Here is a 12860-nt window from a genome sequence, read left to right on the forward strand (position 1 = left end):
TCCAACTTATATGATACAATACCCAATGTTAATTTTAGGAGGATGTAGAGAGGCCTTGAGTAATGAATTCCACTGGTCAGTGTTTTAAGTTGATGTGGAACCAAGTTTCCTTTTTCTAATAGCAAACCTCATGGCCATATCTCGTGTTGATTTCGTTCACATGCCGTTTTAGATTTCGTATGAGCTTTGTCGAAAGGTAACTTTCGAAGAGAAGATAAAGCAGCTGTAAGATCATCGCCATCTTGAATTACAGTTAAGGAGGGGTAAAGACAAATTTGAGCTACTGACAAGAAACGGTTTCCAGTTCTCACAAAACAAAGATGCATTGACAGTGTTAGTGACGTTCTTGTATATCAGCTGTAATTAACCATTTACAATGAAGTTATGAACGCCTCTGGCGGTGTAATGCGTACACTAAAATTATTTTAGATCCCTTTATGTAATGCAACAGATTCTATATTATATTTCTTCAGAGTTCCGTTATTCCATAAGAAACATCCGAAAATTATTAAGTTGTAGTTTATTATATATATACACTAATTGAAAGCAATTTTTTTTCTTTTAGGAATACGACTTCAGAATTCGTTAAGAATACAATCGTAGAAGGAATTAAAGACCGTCAAAAAGGATAATTTCTTTTGCTCTACTGACTTATTCTAAGTGCGAAAAATATAAAATAAGGCGGTTGTTATGAATTTTCTAATAAAGATCTGTTTAAGTTTCTTAATCCCGTTATATTCAAGCCCAGTAATTTTTCTTGATCGCAATTATGTGGAAAACGGCAATCGATGTTCAAATATATGCTCTGGAGGATTGTTGGACCCTGTTAACTGTAAATGCGATATCCTTTGTGAAACTTTTGGAGACTGCTGTATTGATTCTCCCTATCGGACAATTGAACTGAAACACGAGGGAGTAAAGTGTATTCAAGTGACTGAAAGCAAAGAGGTGTTAGCTGTTGCCGAGTGTAGTCCAGATTGGAGAGATTTAGAAATAAAGAATAATTGTTCACGAGAAACAGACTTCAAAGTCGATCCATTTGGCAACGTTCCGGTTGTAAGCAAGGACAGTGACATTACCTACAAGAATTATTATTGTGCTTTGTGCAATGGTGACAGTGGAAACATTGCTTCTTGGAAGATTTTCGTGGATTGTTTTGATAATGGTTTGAGTGACGAATACATCAAAGAGAATATTGTCTACGATTCAGCTGTGCAGTTGTGGGGGTTGAGATTCTGGAATGATACACTAAATCGGACGGAGTTTCGCTACTGCAACGTGGGAACTACTGCGAGCAACTTGAGGGACTCTGAAAGATCCTGCAGCAGATCTGAGATCGCTGTATGTCCATCTGATTATAAGAATTACTCTGTGCTACGTGATTGTTATACTTACAGAGATCCAGTGGAAACAAGAGAAAAAAGGTACAGGAATATTAACTGTGCTCGATGCAATGGCATCAAGGATTCATCACTAATATGCGCTGATGTAATCCTTCCCAGAGATGGCAGTGGACAGAGTTTGGGCGTTTTGTTGGACATAGATATTGGAGCAGGCTGCGAGGTTGGAAAGGTTAGCGATTGTTCTTGTGGAGAGGCCTTTGATCCACTTTCTAAGAAATGTAGGGTAGTTTCATGTGCCCTTCCAGGGCAGAAAATGGTGCAAGGAAAGTGTGTAAGTCAATAAGGTTTGGAAATAGATTTTAATAAAGTATATAAATAACCGTCAAAGGAATTGTTTCCATTGCACGAGGTCAAGCATATTTTGCATATATTACCAGCACCTGTCTCATAATATTACAGTGTGGGATGTACAGTATGAACTCTGTTTTGAAATATGGCAAAAATACTACTGTAATCAGATTAATTTTCTAACATAAATGAATAAAGCATTGTAAATAAAAAAAATAATAATTTGTTTTTTGTCTGTCTCTCTAATATATATGATTAATGAACTACATTTCTATTTTACGGACATCAGTGTGATATTTATTTATTTTCGATTGCCCACAACCTTCCCGTTTTCTTTGAAGTAAAAGTATAAATATTGTTTTAAAAATCTTTAAGGTGGGGAGGGGATTGTTCCAAAAGCACTGCGTATTCATGGCTTTTGTTCTCACTGATAAATCACGTATTTTATCATACTGATATTTTGAATTCATAAATAACATCCATGTTGGATGTTATTTATGTGCCAGGCTTAGCTCAGCTTCTCTCGAATTACACGGAAACAGTATTATCTTAACTTTATTGTATGTCTAGGGGAGGCACAAGAAAGGAACTGTCATGTCCGAGAAGCTTCGCTTTGCATTACATCAAATACACCAAAAGTTTATTTTCGGATAATGCAGCAATTTCGCATTATTGGATTGTGTTAATCGGCCCATGGGAATTAAATGAAATGGGTTTCTCTGCAATCGCTCTTCTACCCCTCCTATGTCTTAACTTCTCTATAGTTAGTGTATATGTTGCAGTAAATCCCAAAATCCGTTTCTACTAGTCCTTACTAGTAAAATTCTTCAAAATATTAGTTAGCGGAAACAACAAGAGCGCTGTAAAATGGAACAGAGGGGAAGGCTAAACTTTAGAACAAGATTCTTACTCATGGATCTTTGCGACAGCAAGTGAAGGCCAGATTTAGCTCCACCCACTGCTTAGCGCTGATTGGCTGCTAATTACTAGGATTTTTCGTTAGAGTGAATGCCGTTCTGCAAGACAGTAGAGCAGGCAGAAATACAATAGATAGTCCTCTTCCAGGTGTGCAGTTGTGGGAGACCACAGATGGCGCGTTACCCTAAGCACTATGCCCCTCTGCCAGGAAGCTCAGGCAACCCTGGCAGAGGCCAGCCAGAGTATAATGGGCAGTCTGGCTCACTTCCCAGTGGTGGTTGTGGTGGGCAACGTATAGTCCCATTAGGGGTCCTGCGGATGAAACCAGAGAAACAACAGAACCCAACACAATACTATAGAACATGCCACTGGCATTTGCAGAGTCCTGTATACTTCACGAGAGTACAGATGGCGCAGTTGTGGGAGACTACAGGTGACGCCCTAACCTAAACACTATGCCACAAGGCCGGGAACCCATACCTTCGTTTTGTAAGAATATTGAAAATCTTACAAAAAAAATCTGATTTTTTTATTATTTGAAAAATTAGTTCTTTTTGTTTAGATTCTTGCCATTAATGAGATATAGGAATAAAATTGCAGTTTCGAAATAAAATTTATTCTGGAAGGGGTTGAAAATATTAAAATTATTCCTATTGTAAAAATTCCTACATAGCACTGGCAGAACCAAATTAGTTGTCCTGGGAAAGGGTAGTGAAACGAAAACAGAACAATTAGCCTTACCTTCGCTAAAACAAGGAACACTACGGAAAGCACAGCGGGTGGCTTAGTGCGACAAACAAGTGAGGGTCATTCCGAGACACATTAGTACAGCCAAATTACCGCAGACAGGTAATCGGTTCGTAAACACACACTCAAGTTCCCAAAAATAGATGCTGTAGTCACGAATGTCGCTTCTTTGTGGTTTTAAAATGTCTTAGAGACGAGGCGTTATACGTGTAGGGTAATGTGTTGTTTTGGACAACCGGCTACTTCAAAGAACACACCGGATGGCCACAGATCCAACAGGTTGAAAATAGGGAGTATTGTTCACGTGCTACGGGGCAGGCTGACCGAGGCTTTTCAACGAATTAAAGGAAAAATAATGAATAAAGAAAGAGGGGATTGGTAGAAAACACTGTGGGGAGGCGTGACAAACTCCGAAGACAACTGTGGATGGGGACGGAAAAAAGGGGGAAAGAAAAAAGATTGTTTTTGGTCGGAGAGAGTTTTAAAAAAAGTGGGGAGGAGTTGAAGAGGGAAGAGTGAGTCAATGTCAGTAAGTTGGGCAGTTAGAGTAAAAATGAGTGTTGGGGAAAAGAGAGGGGATCAAGTTAAGATGTAGCAGTTAGTCAATCCGTCAGCCAGTAGCCGACACAGTTTTGTTTCAGTAAGGAGAGTTCAGAGTTTTCAGAGTTTTTTTGAGTTCACTAAAGCGCAGTAGGCAACTATAATAATGGAGAAAACTTAACACTGTTAAGTTAGCTTATTGTAGGATAAACAAAATGCCTGATGCCTGGAGGTAATGGAGCTGAAGCAGATAGAATCCGGAGCCGGACCGAAAGGAGAACAAACGTGCTGACCAGATGAGTGAATCATTCTTTTAGGAACAAAGGTACTCGAAACCCAAGAAGCAAACCCGAAAACCCCTGTCGAACTCTCCAAAGATTGCAAGATGAGTTCTAGATGGAGATGATCTGCTGTTCACCGCGAGAAAGACAAAGGACATGCCGCAGAGCCCCGAGATAACAAAGTAAGTGGTTAGTCACATAATTGTTCTCATACACACTGTAGGAACCCCGAACTGTAGGAACCCCGAAATTAAGTAGCAGGACTTTAGAAAGATACTGTGCATAAGAATTACTCAGTAGCAAGGATAAGTTAAATTTAGGAAATGTGCTGAAGGAACATTAGCCAGGACAAGCTAATAGATAAATATAGAAAATTTTGGATGGGAAATAGAAGTCAGTGATACCTTTTAATAATCTTTATGATAGATAAATGAATAAGTATTGAATTATGTAAGAATTAATAGAAAGAGGATTGTTAATTTGTTATTAACGGTTTTAATTGATGCATGATCAATATCTGAAGAAAATTATAGAAAGGGATCGATTTTGTTATTGATGGTTTTTAAAGGATGCAGGATTGAATGTATACAGGAGGGAATGAAACTGGATTGGTATTGTAATTGATGGTTTCAACCAATGCAAGATTAAGATAGATGTATATAATAAGATGAGACTAAATCATGTTGTCTTAGGTATAAATTCAATTATTATTTGGCTTTTTAATTATGATCATGTAAATATGCCTAATAAACTTATTTTTTATATACAACATTTGTGAGTTTTTTGTTGTTCTGAGTAAAAGCCTATCCAAAGGGAATTAAAAACTTTAAGGAGCTTTCCCCTTGAACTTACAATTTTCTGGGAAGAAATAGTCAGATGCGTAAGTGGGGTGAAATTACTAAAAGGGGATAGAAATAAAAGGGGAAATAATAAATATAATAAATATAAATAATAGAAATAAAAATAACTAAATTATCCCCCCCACACAGTTTGTAGTAGGAGTTTTCCTAACAGACTTTCATTTTCACTAGTGAAAAAAAGATCAGGCTAGTTTAAGCCGTCACATTCTGAACGGATTCAAGCAAAAACGGTGTACACTAAACATCACGGACTCCTTTTTTCGCTAAAAAAACGGTGACCATAATGTTTAGTGTGCACTGTTAAAAAGAGGTAAAGTTAAAAGAAAAAAGTTATTTTTTGCAACCGTTAAAAAAAACAGGGTTAAGTTAGTTTACGGCAAATTCGTGACAGATTTGTTGGAGTAAACTAGTTTAACCATTTTTTACTGAATTAAATTAAATTCTTACCAAGTACCAGGTAAGAATTTAATCCCTTTGTTTAACTTTGGATTTCCTATTTTCTATTGTAATGGCAATTCAAAGCTTAATACTTTAGAATCATAATTTGCAAATTGTAATAATTGGTAATTGAATTATAAGTAATTGTAATATTCTAAAATATTCAAATTCGCAACCCTTTCTATTTTCTGTTCATCCAATAGCTTGGTCTGATGGTGGGTATTGGTAAGATACCAGAAACATCATCTTAATGTATAGTAATATAGGCGAACAGCCTAATAAACTATATTATTAAATTTCTCGTGGAATAAGAGTGGTTTTAAGATAATAATTGATCAAGGTAGCCAAGAGGGAATATAATGTCGGAGACGGTGGGAAGTACAGCGAAACTAAAAAAAGTAAGAGCCGTAAGGAATAGATACACTTATACTATTGTCCTATATTGTAGTAGGGTTTTTAGGAGCATCAGCGACTAAGGCACATTGCGCCATGTATGATGTCTGTAAATTGCGTGTGTTCTGAGGTCGAGTTTCTGTTCACACTACCCTCGCCTGAGACTGACTAACTCACCAAAATTGATACACTTGTGCAAACAGCATATTGATTTGTAAGGCTAATTGTCTTGGGTATGTTCAATTTAGGATTGACTATGACGAAGTATAGAACCGGGCTATACGTGGTTCAGCATGTTCTGGCTGAATAACCCTAAAAGAGAAAGGATATCCAGTTATTTTAGCACAGAAATGGTAGAGTTCTTGTAAGGTTATTATATCTAATTTCATCTTTCGGGCTTCATCCGCCACCAATCATGACCGCTGAGCACTCAGTTGAATCAAGCTTACTTCAGAGATTGAATCATCTGCAGGTGAAGAAGTGGTAAGAGACAACTTATCCATAATTAGTTTGTTGTTGTACGCCATGGAAGTCGTAGATTTTCATAGCGTAACATCCTCTTTGGCGCGCAAAAACTCTGGGCAGTTGGAGTCGCGTATTAAATGTTTTGAATCCCGTTTACTGGTACGAAAATTTGCAGAGACAGGACATCGCTTTTATTTGGACACTCCCCATAAACGTGTCCTTTACACGAGTAATGGCTGCAGTTTGGGGTTTATTGATGGCACGTTTAGTTGGTATGCCCATACCCAAGACAGATGACTTGGTGACTGCAAAGAAAGGTCTAAATTTATGTGTAGTCAAGCCTACGAAAAATAGGGTCATAATTCCTTTATGAATTCGGGGTGAAAGAGCCCAATACCCAATGAGTGCAGCTCTTCGCATTAGCTTTTGTAGTAAAACGAAGTGTTATTTCTTTTCTAATATCAACCATGGTGAAATTGAACTGTAAGATTTTTATAGAAAATGTCCTCTGGAACCTGGTCTTTGGTTAAATTCTTCTCTAGGTCATAGACAACAATATGAGTCATTTCCCCTAAGCGAAGATGATACAATCCCTGCATCAGAGAAAGCAAGCAGAGAAGCACTGTGAGCAACCTCAACCTCAGAGTCAGATTCGATTATTGCTGTTTGGTATTTGCTTCGTCAACCGATGTCTGAGAGTTCAGTTGTTGTAACTTATATACACCTATCGAGTGACAGCATAATAGAAAATCGAACAAAGAAATGGAACGATAAAACATGGGTGACGATTCTACCGACATTTGGAAAGAGAATTGGTTTGATAAGTATGAGAAAAGGAAGATGAGCAACAAGTTCAAACGGGTTGGAATTGGTAGCGACATCTTTGACCTTCCACCGGTAAGTAGCAGATTCACGCCCTCTACTTACTCTACGGAATCAAAGTTAGTGACGGCATTGACGTCATTTAGGAAGTGACGTAATTTCCGTTTCATATTTTCGTCAAAGATGTTTTCACATAAAATAACTTTCGTGCGTACATAGTACACACGGGCTTTTTTTTTATTTATTGTACCAGGTGGTCTCTGTCAAATTCGGGCAAACCCGCAGTATTACAATACCATTCATACAGTGTAACAAATACGATTCATAGTATACATTCAAAGTATACTATGAATCGTATTCCATCAGCACAAGAATTCTCCAAGATGTCTTTCTCTCTGAAACGATTAGGGGGCGTCATTGCCCACACAGGGTGAGTTCCTACCTATAATTAGAACTATACCGCACATCCTGCACCTACCCAGTTGCAATACTGGAATCCACTCTAATGATCAGCCAACCTGGTTGTTTTCCAGTCAGCCACAAGACCTCATCACACGATATAACAATTAATTTCCTTGCTCCTCTACTTGTAACAAGATTAATTGTCTTCGAAATAACTGGACAGCAAACTCTTTGAAGGATTTGAAATCCATCTCTGTTCCTACCAGAAATTGTCCATATCCAGGATTCAACGCGTGTAGGTTCGGCGTCCCTGCTACAGACATCATTAATACAGAAAGGCTATAAAGACGTGGCATACTATAAGAATTCGTTTGGGAAAAAAGCATCCGATGCACCACAAATTCTTAAAATCTGGTAAAATGAAATTATGAGGTGATCTAAGATTGGCCGAATCTCTCATCAATATGTGCTCAGTAATAGGTGAAATATCAGTTAAAGCTATCCGAAAAACTACAAGGAAGAGGAAGCAGTTCAATAATAGTTCCCAAACACAGTTTAATAAAAACGATCTCACTCAAAGCTGCTGAACACGTGGAAGAGTGATGAAAGGCAACTAATGACTTAAAAAATTACATGATTATGAATTTTCATTCTACTTCACGCCATTAGCTACAAAATATATTAATTCATGGAAAAAATAGAAGATTATTACATTGACAAGTTGTGTCTGATCCCATATATTAAAGAAGGGGTCGGCAAACGTTTTTTGGAAAGGGCCAGATCGTAAAATTTTTAGGTTCGGCGGGCCAGGTAGCAAGCTCGAAGATATTTACATGGGTAATTCTACTCATAGAACAACAAAAAAAATCACGAAACTGACGATGGTTAAGTCCACGAGAGCGAATAAAGTCAGCCGCTGACACAACTGGTTCAATAACACATGACAGATTGAGGTGTTTCCCACAAAGAGCCTGCTGGTGAATAATACAATGAATTACCAGAGGTTTTGAACATTTAGCTTCTTCAAAAGCCTTAAAAATTTGTCCAACTAATCCTTTCCCCGTTCCACACATATTTTTACCACTATCAACTGATTCCATTGCAAATTGTACTATGTTAGCGTTTCCTCGACTTCCTTGAGTATCTTCGCCTGTAGTTGTTCCATGAAGACTATCCATAGAAGCTAATTCTTAAGTAACCTCGATAACTCAGTACTGACTCCTCGAATAAACAGCAACAATTGGGCAGAACCAGTAATGTCTGTAGACTCATCAAGAGCCAAAGAAAACCACTTGAAATATTTTGCCTTGTCTTTTAATTGACTCTTGACGTGGCTCGCGATGTCCTCAACACTTCTAACAGTTGTTCTCACCGAAGGACTGACAGATCGAAACAAATCCATTTTCTCTGGACACATTTCTTCGGCTGCCACAAGCAAACATGATTTAATTAATTCACCATCGGTAAATGGTTTCCCTTTCTTGGCCAATAAATGAGCTATTCGTAAGCTTACTTTAGTTAATTGCCTCATTATCATTTTTTATTTTAACGAATAAATTGCATTGTGATGATGCAATTACGTTTTAAACTTTACAATTTTAGCTTCCGTTGATTTTCTGTGAGTTTTGAATATTGTGCCGCGTGCTTACTTTGGTAATGACGACGTATATTGTACTCTTTTTCGCACAGCTATTGTGTCATTACATAATACTTTGTCATTTATTTCACATGGGCAAACCATTTCAGTCTGTTCCTCTCAATCATTTCTTGTAGTTATTTTCTCGCTCCTCCACCCGGTCTTTCCATACCCCTCTGAGAAGTTTCATTTCCACTGCGTGCATTCTGCTAACATTCTTCTCCCCAATTCCCTATGATTCCGCTCCATAGGTTATTACAAGTACATAATAAACTGTACCATCTTGCACTTCTCAGATTTCTCCCTTCTGCAAACTAGATATTTTACACAGTTATAAAACCTTTTCCTTGGTTTTCTTTCCTCCATAAATTCTTCCTTCTTTGTCCACTGTACTCTCTAAATATCTTCTTTTCCTCAATAAAGCTGTTAATCACCTCCCTCCTTCCTTCCTTCCTTTGCCTCCCTCATCCAGGGAGGCAAAGAAATACAATTTTCTACCTACTCTTGTGCCTCCTCCTCTCCAACAAAATAACAAATCATCGGTAAACAATCACTTTCATTTTTTTTTGTCTCAGTATTCTTGTCTCCACAGAATTTGATAAATATCACCCATTACTAGTATGCTCAGTAGAGGTGAAAGTGCAGTAGCTTGTCTCAGTTCATTATTAATTTAGAACCAGCCTGTGTTTCCAACCACTGTTTTCACACAGCGTTCAGTCCTTCTGTATAAAACTTTTAATACTCGCTATTAAGGACTTTCCTATCCCTTTTTCCTTAACGCTTCCCATATGTTTCTTCTTTCTACGCTATCATGTGCTTTTTCAATATCCAATAAGCCATGCACAGATCCCGTCCAAGATCCAGCATATTGTGCGACCAGTTCTCCAATCATTTTGCCTTCTCTTCATCAACTATTCGTTCCTCCTCCGTGTCTCTTTCCAGCACCTCAAACCTCTTGTTCTCCCACATACTTCCACCGTAGGGGCAACTAAAGCTTTTTAAAATTCTTCCAATTCCTCTTTTACTCCTTGTATTTCATTCTCAGGCCTCAGTTTCTATTACGCCTCCGTAGCCAGGTGGGAAGGAACAGCAGTGCGTAATACACGCTCCTTGATTAGACCGGGGTTCGAGTCCGTCACCACTAAATACGGAAAGGTCAAGGGAATAACCACCGCATATTCCCGGAGCAATATGGCCTTATTTGCTAATGCTCCTAATAACAAACAAACTCAGTTTCTATCTTTCCTCTATACATTTTCCTATATCTATCCTCGTTTTTCAGCCTCCATATCTCAATCCACCTCTCTTGTTTTCTTTTATTTTTCTCTATCACTGACGCTAGCACACCTACAACTAGTCTATGGTCACTGTCCATCGCTACTCCTGGCATCCGAATTCTATATAAAATGAATAAAGGTGTATTCAAGAATTTTAGATAATTCATAAGGGAAGATGTTAACCGCTTATTTACTGCTCATATTCAGTTGGTAGAGTCGCCGTCCTCCCCACTGCGAGTGGAAAAGACCTGGGTTCAAGTCCCCTCAATGCAGAGAGGAATTTTATGGACTTTTTTCACAACGTGGCCGAGTTGCTCGGTCTCAGGCGAGGGTAGCCTGAGATCGAGTAACAATTGTTTTTATCTCTCCTGGAAACTCGGGTTTTCGTCCAGCAAACAGAAATTCGACCACAGAACACAAGCAATTTAGAGAGAGTATATACGGAGCAATATGGCCTTAGACGTTAATGCTCCTAAAACCCAACAACTACTCAGATTGCTATTAACACTGCCTAATGCACTTGAAGGACAGTAGACGAGATACTGTTTTAGTGATTGCTTGATTCCTTTATCAGTAAATAACCAGCAAGATAAACTGTGAGACATTCTTATCCCCACACACCTCTTCCTTTTAAAAGAAGGCTTCTTCTATGTTATAGAACAAGGCGTAGTAACGTTTTTAAAAGGAATTTCTTTTTCTTTCCTGTTAGATACATATACTTTTCTCTCTGAGAGATATGATTATTTCTTCCTATTAAGTCATTTGGCTTTTTTAATAAAGGGGGCATAAGTCGAATCGTCTGGGATTTACTCCAAAGCAAAGAAGCCTATGAGACGTCAACATAATGTGTCCGTGAATTGTGTATATATTCTTGTCAGTTTGCTGACTCCCGTATGATAATCTTAACCATATAAAAAGGAGTAATAAAGAGAACGAATGTTCTTCTCATTCTGACGGGAAAGTACAAAATGAAGAGGAATCGAAAGCCAGATACATTTATTACAGTTTAAAATTTTTGGATTTATCTTCTTAGATCATAAGGCCTGTGTTTATAAGAATGCTGAATTAATTTTCAGATTCATTTACTATTCATTTATCCTCCACAACGTTCGGAGGCAATTATTCCTATGTTCAACAACCTGCTGCTCATGGATGAATTTTATGAGATCAAATATCTTGTTATACCTTGGGATTTTATATTTGTATCCCCTTCTTTTCTTCCAACGAGGGTGATCAGATCTTCCTTATTCATTTTATTCAATCCATTCATTGCTTTTTACAACTCAGTTAAATATTCTCCCTAAAGATGTCTGGTTGTGATTCTTTGTGTCCGTACTTTGAAAGCTTCTTCATATAGGTATCGCTTTACGCTCTCCACCAATCTACTCGCCCTTTCTGACTACTCTCTAGAAGTTCTCTTTTTTGGCGCGGACTCCAGACCCGAATACAGTATTTCAATTTTTGTATAACCATCGCCTTGGAAAGAGGGATATAAAGAGGGATGGAAAGATATAATGATATTCTTCTGTCTACTAGCGTCCCTATAAATCATGACCACGAGACCATGTTTCTACCTAGTGCCTCTCTATATTGCAATGAAAATTATGTCAGATTGAATCTGAACACTTAAGTATTTTCTCTCTTAAACCGCTTTTAACTCCTTATGTTATACATGACTCCTGCATTTCTGTTTCACAAACCTTACATTTAGAAGAATTATACTGCATTTTAGTTGCCAATTTTCAGATCACATATGGAACCATCCAAGTATTTCTGAAGCAACATTGCCCGGCCGGATTTTGGGAGCTTACCATGGATACCGTTATCAAAATCATTCATGAACAAACCCAACATTGATCCCTCAGGAACATCACTTGTTTCGCTGGTCCACCCTGAAAACTCACCGTTTGTGACAATCCTCTGTTTCCTATCTTTTAGCCATCCAGCGTTGGATCTTATCAGTAAATTAAACTTCTACTTCTTTCAGTTTATACAGCAGTAATATTATTGGATAAATATTGTTGGTATGGAATCAAACAGTCTCACAGTAATTCCACAGGAAACCATATGAAAAGTTTTACTAAAGCCTAGATATATAATATTAAAATTGTTTAAAATCCAAATGCTTAATGACTACATCATAGCAATTTATCAGATTGGTCAAGCGTGACCTCTACTTAAAGAACTCATGCTGAGATCTATTCAAATCACCATTCTTGTCCTGCAAATTATAAAACACACGGCTACAGAAATCATTAATCCACAAAGGCTATACAAGTTCATGAACAAACATGTATGTAAAAATTGTTTTAGTAATTCGTAAGGGAAGATCTAGTTCGGGTTTTCACTGCCGATATTGATATTAAAACTGCCCAGTGCACTGGAAGGAT

At 37.8% G+C, this 12860-nt stretch overlaps 1 protein-coding gene across 1 annotated transcript; it reads left to right on the plus strand.

Moving 5' to 3' along the window:
• Nucleotides 1-690: 690 nt before the first annotated feature.
• On the plus strand, nucleotides 691-1686 carry LOC150078942 (uncharacterized). Its single transcript, XM_090382895.1, has one exon. The coding sequence runs from the start codon at nucleotides 691-693 to the stop codon at nucleotides 1684-1686; it is 996 nt and encodes a 331-aa protein (XP_090239021.1).
• Nucleotides 1687-12860: the final 11174 nt, after the last annotated feature.

This window comes from Mastigoproctus giganteus, chromosome 10, assembly GCF_048544385.1.
Source record: "Mastigoproctus giganteus isolate SK-2022 chromosome 10, ASM4854438v1, whole genome shotgun sequence".
Taxonomy (NCBI): Eukaryota; Metazoa; Arthropoda; class Arachnida; order Uropygi; family Thelyphonidae; genus Mastigoproctus; species Mastigoproctus giganteus.

Coding starts and splice junctions, on each gene's coding strand:
- LOC150078942 (XM_090382895.1), top strand. CDS start 691: ATGAATTTTCTAATAAAGATCTGTTTAAGTTTCTTAATCCCGTTATAT.